At 36.8% G+C, this 23,782-nt stretch overlaps 1 protein-coding gene and 1 pseudogene across 1 annotated transcript; one reads left to right on the forward strand and one right to left on the reverse strand.

Moving 5' to 3' along the window:
• Positions 1-60: 60 nt before the first annotated feature.
• On the reverse strand, positions 61-4,772 carry LOC122346476 (cell death activator CIDE-3-like). Its single transcript, XM_043241119.1, is given in 8 exon segments — positions 61-657; positions 996-1,186; positions 2,726-2,757; positions 3,285-3,438; positions 3,862-3,881; positions 3,884-4,002; positions 4,158-4,234; positions 4,623-4,772. Coding segments are annotated over 7 exon segments (720 nt in total). The 5' UTR covers positions 4,208-4,234; positions 4,623-4,772; the 3' UTR covers positions 61-503.
• Positions 4,773-5,712: 940 nt separating this feature from the next.
• Positions 5,713-23,441, forward strand: LOC122346627 (annotated as a pseudogene).
• The last annotated feature ends 341 nt before the right edge of the window (positions 23,442-23,782 follow it).

A 23,782-nucleotide genomic window follows, 5' to 3' on the forward strand; every position in this document is an offset into this window, starting at 1 on the left:
ATCCATCTATCCATCTCTCTGTCTATCTGTAACATGTAATCAAAAGGAAAGACAGAATGGTCCCTTTTCAGAATAATGTATTTTAAAGATAATTTAGTCAATATTTTCACACTTTTTATACATCAAACCATAGACATTAAAGAGGCCCGCTGACTCAGATGTGGCCAGAGCAATAAACTGCAATATCCGTACTGTAAGATGCCTAAGGGAGACAGGAAGGACAGCTGTTCTTCCTTTCAGTGGCAAACCACATGTAACCTTGCGTCCCCCTAGACGTGTTTGTGTAATTGAAAATTCAAGAGTGGTGTAACCTCTCACATGGAAGAGCCGCGTTTACATTTTTGTGAGGATAAATAACGTTAAACATTTTTTTTTTTGCAAACATTGTTAACTGCATATTTAGCTGTTTACATAGACGTTAATAATAACTCATTTAAATACACATTTTATAAAGCATTAAATCAACAAGCGGTGCACTCTTGTCAGTTTGCCCTAGCCGTGGTTTAATGATGTAACTCCTTGATGATGCATGCAGGAGATATCAGATGTGCATCTGTCTTCTCATCCTCATCGATGAGATGCTGAATATAACACGAGGTTCCTACTAAAACATGGCCAGTAGTCTGCATAGTGAAGAGAGTCCATCTTAGAGCTTCCCTTTTAACAGAAAGAAAAAGAAGATCAGTGAGACAAAAGTGTTTACTTTCTATAATATAGTTTAGTATATTACCTTTGTCAAAGATCATTTATTATCTGTCTACTGTTTATACACGCACTTTGTGTGCATTTGAATGTCCGTTGAATAAGTATATGTTTTTATGGTGGCACACAAACTGGTCTTCACCAAATCTGCTTGTTAGCAAATATGTCTCAACTTCGAAACGAATCCCTAAAGCAGGGTACAAGAGCATTGCTAAAACTTGGGATTCATGGTTTCCTCCATCATCTGATGTTATTCAGAGCTTCTAATGACACACATGGACGAACACACTTACCGTAGCATTCTTTTCGCCTTGTAGCACTGCAAGTCGTACGACACAGAATACATTCCATACAGTGTCGCCTGCACGTTCAGGCAGCCAATAAAGTCCTGCGGGTGATTTTTGTAAAGATCAAAAGTCAGTTTGGCAACATCTTTCCTTGTTTTTTTCCAGCCACATCCAGGATAGCTCTTGGTTGATTGTTTCTGTGTAGTAATGACATGAAAAGAGAGAGAGAGAGAGAGAGAGAGAGAGAGAGAGAGCAGGGGGAAAACAAGAAGATTTAAGTTAAATTATGCTATTTGGCATTTGAGTCCAAAATTTTGGAAGAAGGATATATGAAGGGAGGTGGAAGTAATGTTCAGGATAGACGTGAAGGAACTGAAGCATGCAATAAAAAGTATATTTCCCTGTTCTGTGGATTTATATGTTGACATTTGGTATGTTGGTTTTCTTTTTTTGTTTTGTAGTCAGTTTGTAGTTTATCGATTCCTTGTTTCTCTCATTTTGTTTGCTAAGCACTTGAATTTGATTGTACTTTGTTAGGTCTTGGTTATTTTCCCTAGCATTTATTGTTTTTTTCTAATTCCATTTTTTGGTTTCTTTTACTGTTTTGATTTATATAATAATGTTTCTTCTGTACTTAGAATGTCCTTTTGTGATATTACTACTAACAAAAGTTAATAAATTGTTTACATTATTATTATTATTATAATGTAAAATAAGTTATTAAAAATAAAAAATAAAATAATTTATTAAATATCATTAGGCCAGAATAGATAATACATTTATCTTTTATTTACAAGAGACAGTAACAATATCTCACGAATGGCCAGCCGAAAGATGTGCCCTTCCTGCTGTGAGTTTGCTTTTCTTTCAGCGTGATGCCTCTTCTAAAAATGACCATTATTTTTCACATTTTTGCACTTTTATAGCATGAAAGTGCTATAAAAAGAGAAACAGTATTATAAAGGAAGTTGGTTCAGTTTTATTATTAGAAATATTATTATTATTAACAGTATTAATATTAGAAATTCTTCCAAAATGTAGGTCTCTCTTAAATATTCTTAGAATGACAAATTCTTATGAATCATTAAATGTATGCTTCGCTTGGATGGACTTTGTTTATACAGTATATATATATATATATATATATATATATATATATATATATATATATATATATATATATATATATATATATATATATATATATATATATATATATATATATATATATATATATATATATATATATATATACAAACAAGTACAACATTCTACACCAATATATCTATACTGCATATATATACTGCATTATTATAGTTTTTTCTGTTGTATTTTGTAGTGGTTTGTTCAAATGCACTGCTATTGATTTTCACTTTTGAGCTGGTGTAGAATCAAACATTTAGCATACAGTGTTATATCCATGCCCTGCCTGAAGTTTGATGTGAAAGCCTAGGTCTAATCCTGAAGAGCACAGGTTGGTTGCCTAGGAACATGTAAAGGTCACCTGACTGATGCTGCCTATGTAGAGCGTTCCGGATTGACTGCTTACAAGGTACCGTGACCTTTAAAAATGTTTCTTAGAAGACAAGACAGAGCAAGTAATCTAACAACTGTAGGCTTTTGAAAGAGGCTGTATGTTTTGTACTCCTAGAGACGCAATGTAGGAGAGAAATGATAATAAAAAAACTTGACATCAGATATGCTTTAAGGAGGTTCATTTGATTGTTCACACTCACCCTTCCTACTTTCTTCTGATCCGAAGGTGTTTCTGAAAAAGGAAAAAAGAGAGAACGTGTCCTTTATGAACGTGTTGATATCTAAATTAATTTTGATCAACAATTCATTTAAGATCATGTAACATTATCTGAGATTTTAAGTCTTTTATCTCTGTCCAACCGACTTATCACAACATTTCAAACCTCCTTCACCTTTTTCACCTTCAACTCACTGGCTGACATGTTGCTATTTTCATAAGAAATAGGTCAATAAGCTGAGAATAGACATGACTCTCAGATGTCTGTTGCTCAAGATCTAAACTCAGTCTGTGCAGTTAGAAGGATCCACCAGGAGGTGCTATCAAAGTTCATATTAATAACAGCTGAACATAAACTTGCGTCCCTAATTAAGCTATATACTAGGCAATATGTTGTGTGGCAGTAAGTGGGAGCTATGCTAAGGAGTATAGAATTTAATATCAATGGTGTGAGCACTAGAAAGCTAATAAAATGAACACAGTCCATGATGAAAATGCATTACGTTAATTTTAATGATGCATCTGTACTGTAATGAAAACACTGACCTGCTGTGGAGCCCACTTCTGTCCTTCCCCTAAGACCATTAGGACAGTGTTGTCTTTTAAGGTTTGAAAAAAGTCCTCCGTATCCACTCCAGTTCCATCCTCATCCAACACTAAAGCCCTCATGCAATGCATGTGGAATATATCAATCACCTAGAAGAGAAAAAGCATTCAAGGATCTTTAGAGTAAGTGCTCTAGTTCTTAGGCCGGCTCACCGTGGCACTAACCCTCCAACTTTTGAGTTATCACATATAATCATTTATTTTAACTGCTACTAAGAGTCAAAGTGAATACCAGTTGTAATTGAAGAAACATTATGTGATCCAGCATAGTTTAATTCAACAAAAATTAGACATTTGACTGTTAATAGTTATTAGACATAAAATTAGACATTATAGTGTTAAATATAAAAGTATCTTAATTTGACTTTTATATATCAAGCTCCAGTACCATTGATAAATATTTTCAAGTGTGTCAATGGTCAAATGCACTTAATATTTAGTAGTTTGCAGAAACAGGGACGTCCTGAATGTATTTCTTAATGTATCTCTAATCCTTCTAATTCTTGTCCTCACCTTGTTCTTTAGGTCCTCAGGTCATTTGCCATGATGCCTTTCTTAATAGAGCGGTCAGAGTTGATGACCCTGAAGGGTCTGGAGTGCTGAGGCCAACGTGGTAAGAGCTGCTGTGTCATAGAACCACAGGCTGATATGCATCTGTGGATGTGACGCACACACACACACACACACACACACACACACACACACACAAACAAACAAACAGATACAAATATAAGGAAGGAACTTTAATGTTGGATTAATAGAACAACAATTAGCATATAAGCAGACAATCATAATACAATAACAGTTACTTTGAAAGGGAAGTTGAGAACACATCAAGGGATTTCCTGGCATTTTCCATTGGAATCAACTGTGTAGCTCCAGGAAACTTCAAAATACAGTAAAAAAGGCATTACACAAGATAAATAAGTAAGTAGCATCAACAATAACAGCTTAAATATGCTATATACCTACTAAAATAAATATATAGCAATTGTTAACAATCGCTTTAGACATATATAAATATCCAGCAAACAAGAAACTGATATAATGAACAGAATATCTAATATTTAGTTGTTGTCTATTAAGACAAAATGTAGTTTAAAAGTTTAAAATCTACTGTAAAGCTAAAAAAATCTTTTGTAATGTCGACCGTATTTGAATAAGACATCAGAGACATAAAAAACATTAAAAAAAAAGATTACTTGTGTGAGTAATTATTCTCAGGAAATCTGTAAGATTAATTATATATATATATGTATATATGTACACAATACCTTAAAAAGAAAGCTCTTCGGATCCTCTTTTTGTTCTGGAATTGTTTGGCATTTACAGTAACTCTGTGTGGCGGATCTGTTCGTTGCTTCGGAGGATCATTGCAACACTCTTTTTTTCACCTTTGTTCCACTCTGACAGCATGAGTATTTGGTCATGCTATGTTGAGCAATAATGTATAATAATCTCTCAGTCCCAGCTGAATCACACCACTCGACCATTTTCTGAGGTTTATCACATTAAAGCTATCTGAAAATACATAGTATAGCACATATACTACGTACTATGTTACAAGATAAGTCATTCCATATTTACTAGCTTGTAGGGCAGTAATGCCAAGCATTTGATTGCCATAGGGAGGAAAACAAGGAAAATACCTTTTAGTATGTATTTACTTTGACCTGTTAGTGAATGGAAACTCATAAATAAATGGGTTTAAATGGGTAAAAAGGTTTTATATTGTTTTTGAAAACTATGAATTATGTCTGTACAATAGGTCAGGGTGTCATAGTTATAGTCTCTAGAGTGCTTAGAGAGATTTTAAAGGGTGATCCAAGGATCTCTGATAACATGGAAAAACCTAGATCTTGGATTTAATAAAAATATTTAATACGAATATAGAGCTAACTACAAACATCAAACCAATTAGCATCTAACAAATAATGAGCTTTTCTTAGAACTAACCACATATTGCTATTTAATTAATTTATTTATTAGCTCACAGCTATAGTTGTAGTTAATTATTTGAAAAAACTAAACTTGTTACACAGAATTTGAAATCCAGAAAGTATCCAACACATTTTAATCTTCATTTTGAACAGTATACTGCTTTCGTAACCTAATCAACTTTGGTCACTTTTTATGATTCTGACTGAAAAGTGTTGTCATCCCAGTTTTGCAAAAAGTGACTGCAATGATTGTCTTTGAATATTGTATGGTAACATAAAAAGGAAATGTAGTCCATTTTTTTGTGTATTTTTTTTTTTTCCCAAAAGGACCAGACCCTGCCAAGTGGAAAGGGTCAAGTGGTTAGGTGGTCTAAATTTAACCTTTGCAGCCCACTACTCCCCCAAAGATGATAGCTGTGCTATGTTTAGTAGGATGGGTGGCAGCTGTGAAAGCATTTATTGGCTCTGAGCTGACAACGACGCAGGCCCCTGTACCATATGACACATTCATTGTTTGGCGGTGGTGAAAAAGAAGAGAGCTTAGTCACACTGAAAGGCACATATGAGAAGCACCCGTATACAGAGACACATCAAGAACCTCAAGGAACAAAGAATTGGAGATCAACTTGGATGGATTAACGTTAGTGTTCAGAAGACCAAAGCATCTGTCGTGTGGAATATTTTATAGGACTTGCAACTGTTAATGATATGATTTTTTCAAAATCATAACAAACACAGAGGTCAAAGGTCATTTCCTAAAGAAGAAAAGCTGACAGCAGGGTCACAATCCTCTTAGAAGAGGGCCTGGAGATTAGTGTTTTGGCTGGTCCTAAATGCTGATCTGATACCGCCGTTGACACGTGAGTTTACTTTTAAGATGCTTACTTTCTATGACGGTGTCTTCTTTGTCAATGTAAATGTCATAAAAAATAATGACTAGGTAAATGCATTCACATTTCAAATTACAATTTATTTTAATAGTGCACTTTAAATATTCTACTAACTAGAAGTAAATTTGTAACTATATGTCAACTAATTCTCGTGGATTTTCAACTACATGTGTACTAACTCTCAGAGAAAACTGTTAGTAGAATACGTTTCTCATAGTTAGTATGTTGTATGTTATTTCATTAAATTAAATTATGTATTAAGCAGAGAGAAGTTATTAAGCAGATAGTCTAATGACTGCCGGTTGACAAATTACTTACTTCTCTTACAGACTATCAAAATAAAATGTTTCATTTTTCTGTTGGAGCTTTACTACGAACATACAAAGAATGCAGAAGTATAAGATATAGACTACTTAATATGTGACTTAAAGACGCACTCACAGATAACATTTTTTCTAAACATTTTTTCTAGTTAATATCTTTTGGATGTCATTGACAGGAAGCAAATAATCAACTGTGAACCTGTGAAATATATATATAAAAAAGGTCATTTATAATAGTACATCGATTAGTGATCATGAGCAAACATCATATAATGATGAACATATCAGTATTTCCACTTTCAGATATATTTATTAAACTTTCATGACGTGCATAACTATCTGAATGTTAATAATTAATTGATAAACTATATTATTTAATAGTAAGTAATTGATAAATAATTATTATAAGTTAATGTATCTTTTTAAGAACACATAAACTACTTTATTACCCAGTATGCTGTTATTTACACATCTTACTGTGATTATTTGGTCATGGTTATATAGATAGAGAGATATTAACATTATATTGGCAAAAGTATGCACTATTCATCTGACTATTATTAGGGCATGGTTCATATTACTTGACTGGACACTTCCGGAAAAATGATCAAGCATGACCTGATTAATATTTTCATGACCAGATTACTATTTATGCATTATGTCTTTAACATGCACTCAGTGGTCTTTTCGAAAGCAGTCGCCTTGGACGTAAAGCCCAACAGGCCCAGGAATGCAATTTGATCCAATGGAGATCACCAACAAATTCTTTCAGTTCGTTTACCCCATTCTCTGATTTGAATTTTCATATAGCTTCCTTGTTCATTTACTGTGTTATTTACTGAAACACGCAATTTGAAAAATATTTGTTCTAACAGTTAAACTACATTTATGCTGACATAGCATATTTTGATGCAAGACACTAAAAACTGAGATGTGACAGAACAAACAAAACATCTGCTCTTGTGTAAATTCACCATACAATTAAAAACATTTCATGTACAATGTCCTTTAAACGGTAAAACTTTTCTTTACTGACTTGGATAGAACACCAGCCATAGTGTGAAATGTAATGAAAAGTGATGAATCCTGAAGGTATGAATGACAAGCATTTGTCAGAGTGAACATGCTTTGTCTTATGCCGCACATGGCCAACTCTCCCGCGTCTTTATTTGGACAGACTATTTTAAATGCTTCCTCCTGATAAACAGCACCAGCTGTCTGGGCTCAAGTAGGGGATGGGGACTGGAGTTATCTTGAATGCTGCAAGAGGACTTCCTTTATGCAAGGAATGTTTCACTATTGCACATAAAGTTTACAATATGCACTGCTTTGTACCCTTAGAAGAAAATTGACAGCAGTAGGTGACACAGTAACAGCAGAATGGAAAAATGCACTTACATTACGTCACGAATGTTCACCGTCTCACTGTTATAGTGAAAAGGCACAACACTCGCACTACAGTTATTAACTGTACTACTGCATCTTTATTATTGTACTTGAACAAAAAAAAAAACGTTATTACTCTACTCAAAAACATAATTCAACAGGTCTTGTATTATCATTGACACTGAAAGTGAGACCATTGACAGCAGCTGATGGGGTGACACTGGAATCAAGCTTTGGTGTCAGTAGTGTGCATAAAAATACCTTGTTGCATTCAGAAAAAATTTATACTCTTTAGTAAATGTTTAAATGGAGGGCAACGTAGTCTTAAACTATTAAAATTAGAATTAGAAAATACGGGTAGTACATTATAAAAACTATTAAGGCTATGGAGAGTCCCCATGAACCACAAAAACAATGTGTGTGAGAGACAGAGAGAGAGAGAGGAAGGAAGGTTGCAAAATGTTCTTGCCCTGGATCCAAAAGAATGTACAAAATGGAGTGTTTGACACTTGTTACAGTTCTGAAAGTTCTTGAACTGTGTTTTTACTTTTAAATTAGTCAGAGTTTTATGTATTTATTAGTGATTAATTGAGCTATGAGTTTCCAAATTATTGAGATAAAGAAAGAAAAAAACACTGTGTTTGTTTTTGTTTTTCCAGAGCTGGGTATGTGCCACAGATATTTGTGCCATTCCTAATTCCAATAATAACACATACAAAGGGCTTACAAGACATTAAAAAATATGGATGTATTTGGAGGTGCTCCACGTGTGCTTGGTTACCCAAGGTCCAGTTCTGGTGAAATGTGGAACAGATGCTATTCTTAAATGTCAGATTGGTGGAGATCCCCAACCAGATGTGATCTGGGAGCGTAAAAATGAGTCTATTCTTCCTGAGGGTCGTTACCGTATTACACAAGATGGCAAGGTGTACGGCCTTTACATCTCTGGGGTGACAATGGAAGATGCTGGTCAGTATATTTGCCGAGCTAAAAACAACATTGGGGAAACATATGCAGCAGCTACCCTTAAAGTTGAAGAAGAGCCCCAGGAGCTTCAGCAAACACAGCCAGCCCCAACACCGCCACAACAAATTGAAATAGTAAAAATTATTCCACCAGAACAAGAAATCAAGATTATGAATCAACAACAGGATGTGGTAGTACAGAAAGCAGACCCATTCCAAGACAACAAGCCTCGTTTTCTGATCAAGCCTCTTTCTCTAAGAGTTGACCGTGGAGAAGATGCTGCATTCTCCTGCAAACTGTCTGGTGAGCCTTTACCGCAAGTGGTATGGGAAAAAGATGGTAAACAGTTGAATGAGATCTATGAAAGTTCCCACTACCATGTGGGCCAGCAAGATGGTGGCTGGTTCCAGCTGAAGGTTTTCAGAACAAGAGCCCCAGATGGAGGTGTTTACATGTGCAAAGCAGTCAACAAGTATGGAGAAGCGATGACGGGAGCTGTGCTCCTGGTAGAGCCCATTCCAGAACAAAGAGTGGGAAGCAAGGCAAATGGCTACACCAATGGCCATTACTCACCAAAACAATCAAGGGCCAAACACTCAAAAGAGCCTCACTTAAATGTGTCGAAGGCTAAGAAATTCACAGTCACAGAAGGCAAACATGCCAAATTCCGTTGCTATGTCACAGGAAAGCCTAAACCAGAGATCGTATGGAAGAAAGATGGAGAGAATATTGTGCCGGGTCGACGATTTCTAATTTTTGAAGATAGAGAGGGGTATTACACCTTGAAAGTACTGTACTGTAAGCAACAGGATACAGGACTCTACATATGTGCTGCCTCAAACGCACTGGGAAACACACTAAGTGCTGTGCAACTGTCAGTTAAAGGTAACTCATTTTTAATTGTCAACTATGTTTTATTAATTCCTAACATATCTGTAAGAACTAACATATCTCTGGGTTCTCTGACAGTCCAGTTCCTACTTTAAACATTCTTACTCCTTCACTAAGAATCCTAAAACTAAAATATGCCTAAGATCTTTGTCTTGGTTGTTTTGTGAGTTGTCATATAACTGTTATCTCCCATTATATATGTTAATATATGTTGCTGTGTGCTTAAGATGGTTATGATATGTGACTATGGTATATTAATAACACGGATATACCCTTGGGGTCCCACTTTAAATTAGGTGTCCTTAACTACTACATACATATAAATTAATCATTGGCTCGTATTGTGTACATAAATGTTTTTACATTTTACTTATATTTAAAAAATACCAATATGTAATTGCATCCATAATTAATTTCTTGCACTGTTGATGCATTCTCCCTTACAGCTTAACCCACCTTACAGTTTTAACACCTAACCTGTCCCTAGCCATATCCATATCCCACCACAAAAGCAGCAAAAGTGTTTTGCAATATAATATAAACAAAACATATATTTTTCGATATATAAGTACATAAGGCCACCTAATTTGTGTTTATTTTTCCAATATGTTAATATAACATTGGTTGAATTACTTTAAGATTACTGTAATACATTTCTTACTCTTCATGACCATAATATAACAGTGGCTGTCTAACTTTGTGGGTATATATTTAGTTGTGAAGTCATGTATTCGATGAACACTGACCAAAGCATGATGAAAGGTGAGAAAAGCCACAGAGCTCAGTACATTCCTGAGTGACAGCATCACTGCAATCTTATCAACAATGCAATGGGGCATAGCTTAGGCTTTGTATGGTGCAATTAAGCCTGTAGGATTATGTTCTTTCCTGGTAACTGCATGACCACAACCTTTTTTTTAACCACTGTCATTGGCCTGCCACATCCCAGCTGATGTATTTTCTAACTTTACGTTGTTTGGTTCATATGTATAGTGCGTTTAGATAATTAACACATTTGTTGTTTCATACTACATCTGCAGTGTGATTTGTTTTAATCACTTATCAAATCTGTTTATAGGGCCCCCGGTCCGATTTAAGCAAGCTCTTCTAGACGCAGAGGTCAGGGAGAGGGATGTTGCCGTTCTGGAATGTGAGGTTCCGGAAGAGTCCATTTCCACAGCTTGGTACTTGGAGGATCAGAGGCTGCTGGCGGGAAATAAGTATAACATAGAACAGAAAGGAACACGGAGAAGGCTAACAATACAAAATGTTGGGGCAGACGATGACGGAGTTTACCTGTGTGAGATGCCTGATGGTGGAAAGACCATTGCAGAACTGGCAGTTAAAGGTAAAGTACAGAGAGAATCACAACTCACATTCCAGAAATGTTGCGACATTTTTTCAATTTTGATCAAATGAAATAAAAATTTAAATCACATCACTCTTTAGCCCAGATAATACAGCATCAGTGATTTCCAAAACAATAATGTCAAATTTTAACTTGTCTGAACAAAGAACACTTTTCCAACTGTTTATTTTAAATGAGCCTTTGCCCACAGGACACAACAGTGCTTCTGGACCATGATCATATATTGCTGTCTTTCTGCATGATAGAGCTTTAGTTGGAATCTGCAGATGGCATGATGGATTGTGTTTACCTATAGTGGTCTCTGTAAATGTTCCTGGGCCCATTAAGTAATTTCAATGACAGAATCACGCTGATGAGTGATGCAGCGTTGTCAGAGGGTCACACAGTCCCTTAAACACACAGATTTCTCCGTTTCTCTAAATCTTTTGGTGATATATCGCACTGTAGATGATAAGATTTGCCAAGCCATTGCAGTTTGATGTTGAGGAACATTGTTTTTAAAGTATTCCACAATCCTTTTAAACGCTCTTTCACTGACTGCAGAGCATCTGCCTCTCTAAGACATCCCTTTTATAGCTAATCGTGTAACAGACCTCATGTCAGTTTGCTAGATGTTCTCCCACCTGAATCTTTTCACAGTTCTTTGCTTTTTCAGCCCACTGTTGTCCCCATGCCAACTTTTTTGAAACCTGTAGCAGGCATTAAATTTGACATGAGCTCATTTAGTGGATAAAAGTGTCTGTTTTTGTTTAATCATTTGCTATGTTCTCTATGTTGTATTGTGAATAAAATATGTGATTTGAAAGTCTTTTAGTTTTAATTTTATGCAAATAAGAAAAATAAAATGACCCAACATTTCTGGAATTCGGGTTTTAGGTTGACATGTTAACACTTTCATATAAGTAACTTGATACGTTTGAGAATTTACGTTGCAGTTTGATATACAAAGATCTGGTTCAATTATTGAACATTTTTCTGGTAGGTACAATTGTGAAGAAACTTCCAAGGAGGTTGGAGGTGATGGAAGGAGAGAATGCAGCTTTTTTTGTGGAGGTAGAACAAGATGATATGGATATCTGCTGGTTTAAAGATGGACTGCAGTTGCAAGAAACACATCAAACCATTGTCAAGTCTTTTGGCAAAACCCACATCCTGGTTTTTGTCAATACATCGTATCAAGACTCAGGCACTATTACCTTCATGGCAGGCAGATCGACAACAAGCTCCAAACTCAGAGTCAAAAGTAAGATAATACACACATGGCTTTGTGATGCACAACTTATTATTATTGTAAAAAAAAAAAAATCAACAGAGAAAGAGATTTATTTCTACTAAATATTTTTGTGTGGAATTCATTATTTAGCCTGAGATTTACAGCATTCTGATTTTTCATTCAGCTGCTCGACACTGCCCTCCCCCATCTGTCCTGTGAGTGTCCAAATGAACACTGACTGTTTAAATGGTGCCACCCTTTCCTGGTCAGCATCACCTAACTTGCAAAACTCTACTAAGTCAGTGTATGTGCTAGAACGCCAGGAAGTGGGCTCTCAGGAGTGGCAGAGATGTCTGACAGCAGAGACAGCCACTTCTGCTGAGGTCCTAGGTGACAGCGTGCCATGTGAGGGAGATTACCGTTTCCATATCTGCTGTGTCAATAAATACGGCAGAAGCGGACATGTGGAGTTTCCCAAAGTAGTTCATCTGGGTAAAATTACAATTTTACAAACTTTCTTTAATTTCAGTGAGATTAGGCTTGGCATTTTCACCGTACAGGATGTACTCTTAAACATATTTCATTTGCATGTATTCATTTAGCACATTTATCTAAAGAGACAGTAACTGTAGTTACTGTATAAGTGAGGAACATCAATAAGATCCTACAATACTCATAGTATAGGGTGATTTGTTTGTTTGTACATGCACACTATAGTAGTACACTGTAAAATTGAACTAGTTCACCTTATTCAAAAAAGCATGCAAACCGAAAAATATTCTCCGATATTTGGAATTTGGACAGCAATACCTAGCTCAACCACTCGGTATCAATCATACATACGTAATATTAGTCTAATGCCAGTCTGCGAATTTAATCATTTTGCAGATGCTTTTATCCAAAGCGACTTGGTGTAAGGCTTGTTTACACCCAACACGATAAGTATAAATATAATGATAAATGTATAGTTTTTTCAGTTAATGAACAAAAACATTGACAATAATTAGAACTTACCTTATTGTTATTGTGTGGAAACAGTTTATCCAGTGGTAAAATCCTCCTCCTTCTTCCCGGTTTCAGTAAACTCGGTGGTCGTTGCACAAATTCAAAACGTTGCTTGTTCGCATCCTCCATTATTCCTTCTTTTGTTGTTGCCTCTCACTGGTGAATTAATGTCATTAGTTTTGTTGTGGCTACTTGAATATTTTAAGTAAGGCTTTCATAGCAGCAAGTAATTTTAAGTACAACTAAGTAAAGGTAAATAATTATATCTAAGTGAACTATTGGACTTTACAATAACATGATATAATGTCTATTATATTGTCTGCAGTCCCAGGTCCAAAGATCAAAACCCCTCTGAAGAACGCTGTGGTCACTGAAGGGGAGGATGCTGTGTTTTTCATTGAGCTCTCTGCTAACTTGATTGGCACATGGTTCCTGAACAGCCAGCAACTGCAGGATAGTGGACTCTTCTCCATCACTCAGTCAAAAAACCAACACATTCTAAGAATTCAAGAAGTACCAAATGTGTATGCGATGGAGCTGAAATCACCTTCATTGCCACTGGCTTACGAGATTCAAGCGACCTTACAGATTAAGGGTCAGTATTTAGATATTTAGGTTTGAGTCACTGTGTCTTACTAAATATAAAATGAATTGATGACATGATTGGAGCTGACCTGCATATGTCATCAGATATCTGTAATTGAACAGATTTTGATTAAACTTATGGAGGAAAATAATAAAAAAACCCCTGACACATATTCATTGACCAATTCTTTTGCAATAAAATCAAGATGCATTTAAAAATGTATTAATTCAAGATCTCATAGATAATTCTATACGTACTGTTTTGCAGCACCTGAGGAGAAATTCTTACCAATGTCAGAAATGGACACCAAGAAGACCACTGAGGTAGGAAATCCCATTGTGCTGTACTGTGAGGTGTCCCATCCCACAGCCATCGTTCAGTGGTTTAAAGATGGACAGGAGCTACAAGTAGAAGAAGGTCTGAATATCCAATCAGATGGCAACATGAGGAGGATCGTCATTCAGTCAGCAGAGCACTTTCATTCTGGAGTCTACACCTGCCAATCAAACAACGACATTCTCACATTTACTGTGAATGTTGAAGGTAAAAAACTATATGCACTTATACACTATATGTACTTGTACAACATTACAACCATAAATGGTCAGCTGGACCATTTTAGTGTAGCACCCCCTCTCTTTCTGAAGTAGAAATTTCTAAGGACTGCTCTTGGTTCATAAACAAATGCCTTGTGATGTTGAATTAAGGCCCCCTCTCTCTGATTATACCTAATATATCCTTTATTTCCTGAGTCAATACCCTCAAGAAACTAAAACAAGATGGTTTCGCAAATAGAAAAAGAGTAATTTAATGAAATAGAAATCTGAAACAGTAAAAAAATAAATAAAATTAAGCAAGATACTTCAGTTAAGTGGAATAATTTCAAAATCTCAATTTGCCCCAAACCACGTATCTCCCTCCCTCTTTTAACTTATGGGATTGCAGACAAGTTACCTTTCCTAAACTGGTTAAATAAATCAAATGTAATTTCAATACAATTTAAAGAGCGAGAATGTCAACGAAACAAACAGCAACAACAGTGGGCTCACACAATCTCACACACACACACACACACTCACAGGAATCACACACCTCCCTTCCCCGCTGCAGGCCTGTGTCGTGGCTGGTGTGTGTTGAGGCCTTAAAACTTAAACTGGCCGCTTCACTCGAGTGAGCAAACGAACAAACAAACAAACACACAGTACCCCTTCTTCCCGTTCCCGGATCACGATCCCTGAATATTCCTGTTCCCCCGCCGAGGCGTCCCATGATGCCGGAGGAACACTCAACGTTTCCGGTAGCTGGGTGCGCTATCCGGAGGAATAAAAGAAAAAAAGTCCTGCGATCTCGAGATCCAACAAAGAAAAGTCTCACAGCAGTACACAACGACAGCGATCGTGTGAACGTTTCGAAACACACACTTTAGTACAGCTGATGCACTAAGTTAGCGGTCGAGGCGGCAATGTCCAAGCGTTCTTCAAAAACTCCCGATAAACTTGACGTTAACCCATATTGTGGGCTAGCTGTATCTTAGCAATTAATACAAAAGAAAAAAAAACACACTGTTACAAACAATTGAACGAAAGTGCCAATTTTTTATCTCATCTCTCTTATTATACAATCGGATTACTCTGACCTTTTGGGGCGGGTTTAAACTACAGGATATCCAATCACCAAATGCAAACAAACAAAATTGTATGCGCCACGTTTCCCCTGTGCATTTCTAACTAACTTTTTTACGCTACATAACGTAATGATATGTGGAAAGGTAACCTTAAAAAGAAAAGAGTACACATTACAAATACAAATGAAAACAAACTGAATAAAATACATAATTTAACCCTATCACTGAAAGGATTTATTTTTTTCTTATGGGGTTGCATTAGCAAAACAAAATAATTCACCAAAACATTGTTGTGCATTGTTTATTATAACTTGTTGTGTGCATTGCTGTGTGCATTGGATAGTGTTAGAATTATCAATCTGCAAGGATCTGCAGCCTGCAGTCAATTTTGATATTCTGGGTATTATCAAACAGCCAGAGTTTTAGGAGCGCAGCAAACATACAGGACTACTTCGCTCAAATATTGAGGAGCTAAACCATTCAGTGCCTTATAAGTAATTAACACAATTTTAAAATCTGTCTGATGTTTGATAGGGAGTCAGTGCAGTGTTGACAGAACTGGGCTAATATGTTCATACGTTCTAGTTCTAGCTGCTGCATATTGAACCAGCTGAAGTTCGTTTATCAAGCTTGCAGAAAAACCACCCAATAAAGCATTACAATAATCTAGCCTTGAGGTCATAAACGCATGAATTATAATTTCTGCATTTGACACTGAGAGCATAGCTTGCATTTTGATATGTTTTGCTAGCACACATATCAAAACAGCACACCTAGGTTCCTAACTGATGAAGAGGCATTAACGGAGCAGCCCTCAAGAGTTAGACATTGTTCTAGATTATTACTTGTTTTTTTCTGAATTTAGCATTAAGAAATTACTCATCATCCAGTTTTGTATATTGACTATGCATTCTGTTAGTTTGTCAATTTGGTGAGTTTCACTGGGCTGCAAAGAAATATAAAGCTGAGTATCATCAGCATAACAGTGAAAGCTAACACATGTCTCCTGATAATGTCTCCCAGAGGTAACATATTATTAGTAATTATTAGTAGGTGTGCATGTCCACGGATAATTTAACAATCCTGAATATGCTGTGTCATATTATTTGTATTATATTTTATTCGTAATGATTTAAATAAAATCTTCTTTTCCCATCAGCCCCCCCTGTGTTATTTAAAGAGATTGCACTTGAAGAGAGGCAGAAAAGCGCTATGGAACTGGACCCTGTGGTTCTGACGTGTGAACTCTCCAGACCAGATGAAACGGCCTACTGGTTTAAAGATGGAATTGCAGTTCTGCAGTCAGACAACATCACCATTCAGTCTGAAGGCACCATGAAAAGACTTATAATACGTTCAGCCGCGCTGGCAGATGCTGGAACGTATACTTGCCAAGCAGGCGACCAAACCATGTCGTTTTCTGTCAACATTAAAGGTAACAGTCAAAATACTGTTTCTCTTTAAGTGTTATGTTTAACATATTTTTTGTACCATCACCTTACAAAAAAGTTGAGTCACAGTCCACATAAACTGCGAGAAAAACTAACAACATTAACTGACTTCTGTCTAGAACCTCCGGTTACAATTGTAGACCCAAAAGATGACATCCACATGGAGCGTTATGTCTCTGAGGAGATTGTCCTGAGCTGTGAACTCTCTCGATCAAATGGACAGGCTCACTGGTTTAAAGATGGCCTAAAGCTTCATGAAAGTGAGAATGTAAGACTCAGTGCTAAAGGCCCATACAGGACAGTAACCATTCTCTGTGCTTCCAAACGGGATTCTGGAGAGTATGTATGCGACACAGGTGGAGACTCAATATTTTTTCAGCTCATTATTACAGGTAAGTATCAAAGGATATGTTTCTCCCTTCTTTATTGCTATTAGAACCAAATGTTTGTTATATTAGATAGCAAGTTCAAGATATACATATATAATTGATCAAAAACCAGCAACATGTGTTTTTTTTTCATGTTTTGTTAACCATTACGCTCCTCTTCTAAACCCAGAGACCCCAGTCCGCATTGTGTCCCCCAGAGAGCCAGAGGTTGATGTGTGTATACTGAGCTCTAAGAAGCTGGTCCTGACCTGTGAGATCTCCAAAGCAGATGCAGAAGTCTGCTGGTTTTGTGATGGCATGGAAGTGGAAGAAAATGATAACTTGAAATTGGAGGATGAGGGATTTACCACAGGCTGGTCATTCCCTGTGCTACCATTTATGATTCTGCAGAATATGTATGCGAGACTGCAGATGACTCTGTCACATTTTGGGTGAAAGTAGAAGGTAATTTTGTGTAGTGTTTAGAAAGAATATTTGATAATATTCTATTCTAGATGTATAGAGGTTTAATATAGGGGTTTATTGATTTAAGAGATTAATTTTCTTCAGAAGTTTTGTTTTTGTGTGTGTGTTTTTTTAATGAAATTCTGTTGATGATACTTTTTTCAACAGAGCCCCCTGTTAAACTTTCTTGCTCCAAGGAGACAGGCAGCATTACAGAGAGTTTTGCTGGTGAACCTTTAGTCCTAGAGCTTGATGTTTCCGTGATAATGCAGAGGTGTGTTGGATGAAAGATGGAGTGAAGGTGGAAGAGAGCAGCAACATCACAATTACAGAGAATGGCCTCAAACGCAAGCTTACTATTCATTTTCCAACACTGAAGGATTCTGGGATATATACCTGCAATGCCTTGGATGACACAATGGATTTTAAAGTCAAAATTACTGGTATGATGGTAAACCACTATTTCTTTGACTTTTCTTTCTTTTTAGTTGTTTGTAATTTTTTCCTGAAGGTTAGTTTTTGTTTATCTTTATCTCTTCCAGAGGCACCAGTACAAATCCTAAATAAAGATCAGATCAAGAGTGAGCACAAGGTTGTGCTATATGATGATGCTGTATTAGAGTGTGAGCTGTCTACGTCCAATGGTGTGGTCAATTGGTATAAAAATGGAAGCCCTATTGAGGAGAATGAACGTTTCTGTTTTGAGGAGGAAGGTACTTTCAGAACGTTGGTCATTCTCTGTGCAGAGCTGCAAAGACTCTGGAGAATATATGCTTGATGCTAAAGATGATTCGATTTCATTTCATGTCACTGTACAAGGTAAAACATGTCTTTCAGTTGTGTTGATGTGAACCTGTGCATGATCCTAGAATGTCCCGATATTTTGTTGATACCAAACAAAAGTCATAATAACATGTTTTTGATTAACTCAGAGCCATCAGTGAAGATCATTGGCAATTCTGGGGATCCTGATTATCAGGAGATGGTGACAGGAGATGATCTCATCTTAGCTTGTGAGGTTTCTCGAGCTAATGCACCAGTTACATGGCTATTTAATGATAAGCCATTGGTCTCTGATGAGCGCACACATATTGAAAGCAATGGAACACTCCATAAACTGACTTTATCCAACATCCTTCTTTCTGACTCTGGGAAATATATGTGTGATGCTGCTGACGACCAAATGATAACCATTGTTAAAGTTCAAGGTACTGTATTTATTTTCCTTTCCTTAATATAATGATTGTGTTCAAAAACCTGTTCTACATGTTTTTAAATTGTTAACTAATGATTGCTTTTTAATAGTTTTTTCAAAGTTGGTCTAATTAAAATCATGTGGTGTGACCAACACAGGCATGTGGTCTAACTTCCATGTAGAAATATTAAGGAGAAAAAGAAAAGAAAATTTAGTTTACCTTTATTTTCAAAGCTATAAATTGCCATGTGGTCTGACTCCCTACTTGCTTAATGGTTACACCACATGACATCTTAATTCTAAAAATGAATAATAAAAAAATGGCACTAGGTTTTAAACTAGATTTGTTATAACTGTGGACGTTCTTCATTTACCTTAAAAAACTTAATTAAACCGTATATGCCTTATGTGTTGTATTAATCTCCAGAGCCAGCTGTTGAGTTCCTCAACAAAGAAGAGGTGAACTTGGTTACTGGTTATGAAGCAGAGTCTGTCACTCTTACTGCAATGGTTTCTAGACCCAGTGCAATAGTGCGATGGCTTAAAGACTGGACTCAAATCAGCGATGAACGTTTCCACATAGCCAACCTGGGCTTGACTCGCACTTTCACCATCAACCCATTAAAGAAACTCGATAGTGGAGAGTATACATGTGATGCAAACACAGATGAGATGCACTTCAGTCTCCTGGTCAAAGGTTTGTAACTGGAATCAAACGTTTTCTTGTGACGGAGCAAAGCATTATCAATGCAACATTGTTCGATGTAAAATAATAACCATGTAACCTGTGTGTATTACAGATATGCGTATTAAATTTATTAAGCCACTGGTTGACACAGTGGCTCATAAAGATGGTATGGTAACACTTTCCTGTGAGCTATGCAAGGCTAAAGCAGATGTCCAGTGGAAGAAGGATGGTCTGGAGATCATTCCCAGCCGTCGCTTCTCTATCCGTGCCAATGGGACAGAGAGGAGTCTCACAATCCATCGTCTCACCAAAGAAGATGCTGGAGAGTATGCTTGCGAGTCCAAAGATGACTGCACCAGTGCCAGATTAAGGGTAGAATGTAAGTGTGAAACTTCCTAAACATACTAAAACACACACAAAATGACACCTAATTAATAATATCCACTTGCTTTGCATTTGCAGTGCCTCGTGTGGTGGAATTCCTCACTGAGCTTCACAATACCACAGTCATGGAGGGTGAGGATGCTACCTTTAAGTGCGTGGTCTCTCCTGATGATGTTCAGTTGGTCTGGCTCATGGATGGAGAACCCATCAAACCCAGTGATCACTTCCATATTGAACAGAACAGCCTCTGCCATACTCTGATAATCCGAAAGGTCCAGCTCTTGGATTCCTCTCGGATCACTGCAGAGGCTGAGGGCATCATTTCTAAAGCCAGCCTCAAGGTCCAAGGTAAGTAAATAAATGATTAAACTTTAATTATTAATTCACCCAAAGGAAAAGGCTCTGCTATCATCGACTCACTTGACTTCAGTTTTTATTATATATGAGAAATTGTTTTGTAAAATTCATGGCTTTGTAACACTGAACTTTTACATTTACTTACAGAGAGCACAGGTGTTGTTCACAAAGAGAATGGAGGCAGTGATGGCTGAAGAGTTTGGAGATGCTATATTAGAGACAGAAGTGAGTCTGGAGTCTGGAGAGGTGCAGTGGATGAGACAGGGGGTGGTAATCCAGCCAGGACCCAGACATAAACTCACCCAGAATGGCTGCAAACGCATCTTGACCATCACTAACCTCAGCCTGTGTGATCGAGGCACTTACCGTTGTGAAACTCTCCATGACCGTACACAGGTCAAACTTAATGTGGAGCGTAAGTAGCCAAGAGCATTTTCAAATATTTGGTACTTTAGCCTTAACAATTTATGATTCTGCTGAAACAATATATAATCTGTTGGTGATATTGAATAAAATAATGGACCTATGAATTTGGCAGATATTTCAATAGGAAAATCAGCTATTTCTGGTCTTTGGCCTAAAAGTTCTGAAATTGTCTATGAAGATTTAATTTAGTTTAAGATTAACTAAATAGGCACTTTTACAATTTGCAGCAAGGAAGATTGTCATACGCAAGGGACTGATGGACTTTGAGACTTTTGAGAGAGAGACTGCATCCTTCGAGGTGGAACTTTCACATGGTGATGTGGAGGGTGTGTGGCAAAAAGATGGTCTGCGTGTCAAACCCAATAACAACTGGCGTGTTAGTTGCAATGGACGAGTGCATGGTCTCACCCTCTCCAACCTCACCATAGAGGATTCTGGTAGCATTGTCTTCTCTGCAGAAGGTCTGAGAACTACTGCCAGGCTGGTAGTCAAAGGTGGATATATAAAACTAATACTAAAAAGCTAAAACAGATAGTATATTTCCAAGGATTTTTTTTACATAACTGGCAAAAATAAAAAAAAACATTTTGCATTACATTTTAGAAACACCAGTAACGATCATTAAGAAGCTGTCTGATGTCAGGTTTGAGGAGGAATCTGCAGTCATTTTGGAGTGTGAGTTGTCTAGGCCAAATGTGGACGTCAGCTGGCTAAAGGTACTCCTAAATTGGAAGAAAATGCACAGTACCTTCCTAAATATGTTTTCATTCTTTCTTGCTGAGCTGTTTTCTCTCCATGAATTGATTGGCAGAATGGGTTGGAGCTGAAATCCAGTAAGACTTTGAGGATTTATTCCATGGGACGTAAACGCTGTCTACAGATCTTGGAGTGCAGTATCGGTGACTCAGGCCTTTATGCTTGTGAAATAGGTGACCTCAGCACTTCCTGTAAACTTGAGGTCTATGGTAAGCTTTTTCACTTAATTTTTATTTATCTCTCAGCTTGCTCCTTATTGGAAACATTAAGAAAAATTCACTAGAGGTAAAATTCCCTTTGTTTTAGAGAGCATAGCCATGTTTTGCTTAGTTAAGTTTCTATTTTAAATTCAAGACAGAAATTTATAATGGTTATCTGGATTTTAAACTTGGCATGAAACCAAAACTGGCTGTATGTATTTTGTTATTGTTACGGTTTTTGTGAATGACCATTTTGGAAAAGCATCAAAGCAAAACACATTTCTGTACCAAATAAATCCCTTAGGTTTTTGATAAACGTTCATAATGTTTTCTCCACATTGCAATCAGAACATGAATTAGAGATCATAACTGGTTTGGAGGATCTTTGGATTAAGGAGGACCAGAATGCTGTCTTTATGTGTGAGCTCTCTATGGAAGACATGCCTGGCGAGTGGTACAAAAATGGCAGCAGGATCGCCCCACTAGTACCATCAAGACTCGTACAGAGGGTGAGGATAAACTTCTTACAACTAATCTTGTTATGAAGTGCTTTTGTGTACAATCCCATATTTTTGAATCATTTTCTTTTACCCTTTAATCAGGCACAAAGCACTTCCTGCTTATGTGCAATGTCAAGCCAGAAGATTCTGGAGAAATCAAGTTTGTTTCCAAACAAGTGGAGTCAATTGCTTATCTCGAGATTGAAGGTATTGTACAAAAGGTGTACTTTAACTAAATATGATTCTGCCTTCGTAGTAAATAAAAGATAAATGAATTAACTACAAATCTTTTGTACACACTTATTTTACAGAACTTCCTGTAAGCATTGTCCGTCCCCTCAGGGATCGTACAGCACTGGAAAAACATCGGGTCATTCTAGAATGCACTGTATCATCTGCAAATTGTGATGTCACCTGGTACAAAGAGGATCAAGAGTTGGAAACCACAGAAAACATGGAAATAATACAAGAAGGCTGTTATCATAAGCTTGTCATCCATCAGGTGGCGCTGGAGGATGAGGGAACCTACAGCATTGAGGTCGGGAGCACACGTGCACAGCTAAGCTGATGGTGGAAGGTGAGTATCCTGTGAATTCAACTGCTGACTATATAAGTATAAATCTATGACTTCAGTATGCTAATAGAATGTTTAGTCAATATTATGAGATGCACAGCAGAAATATTCATAGTTCAAACTTTTTTTCTGTTGAACTTCACAGCCCAGTCTATCCTTGTGGTGAAGGACATAGAAGATGTGGAAGTGAGAGCTCCTGAAATGGCTTGCTTCCAGTGTGAAGTGTCTGTGACCCTCATCAAGCCTCCCGTCTGGACTCTGAAAGGAGAGACCCTTCAGTCAGGGCCCGATGTCCGAATAGAGAACCAAGGGACTGTCCACAAACTGACATTCAAAAACACCAGCTCTGACATGAGTGGGACAGTCAGGTTTACCACAGGGAAAGCCAAGACTAGTGCCAAACTGACAGTGCTGTAGAAATGATCACATTCATGAGGACAGTATAGAAGAGGGGAGTACTATATATTCGGATGCGTGAAAAGTGTCATGATTGAAACATGATGGTTGTCGATATGGAATATCCAGCTAATTTTAAACAGAACAGAAGTAGCAAGCAAGTGTTTTTATAAACTCAAGATGGACATTGGAAGTGTTATAAAGATGCGCAGTGTTTCTATTTTTTTATTTATTTTGCAGTTAAATCATTGTAATACTCGCTCATGAATGCTGATAAAGAAGACAAAGTTCGTTGTATGTTATGTGGATGGGACATTTTTATAGTATTTATAGTCTTTAATACTTTACAGAATAGAATGACAGAACGTTTTATTTTATAGATGCAAAAATGTAATGATTGAGTTTTGTTAAATGAAAGTCAGCAATAATATCGAAGCTAAAATGTAATTTAAAACCATTTTCAGGGTAATGATGATATTGT

The sequence above is a fragment of the Puntigrus tetrazona genome, chromosome 6 (genome assembly GCF_018831695.1).
Source record: "Puntigrus tetrazona isolate hp1 chromosome 6, ASM1883169v1, whole genome shotgun sequence".
Taxonomy (NCBI): domain Eukaryota; kingdom Metazoa; phylum Chordata; class Actinopteri; order Cypriniformes; family Cyprinidae; genus Puntigrus; species Puntigrus tetrazona.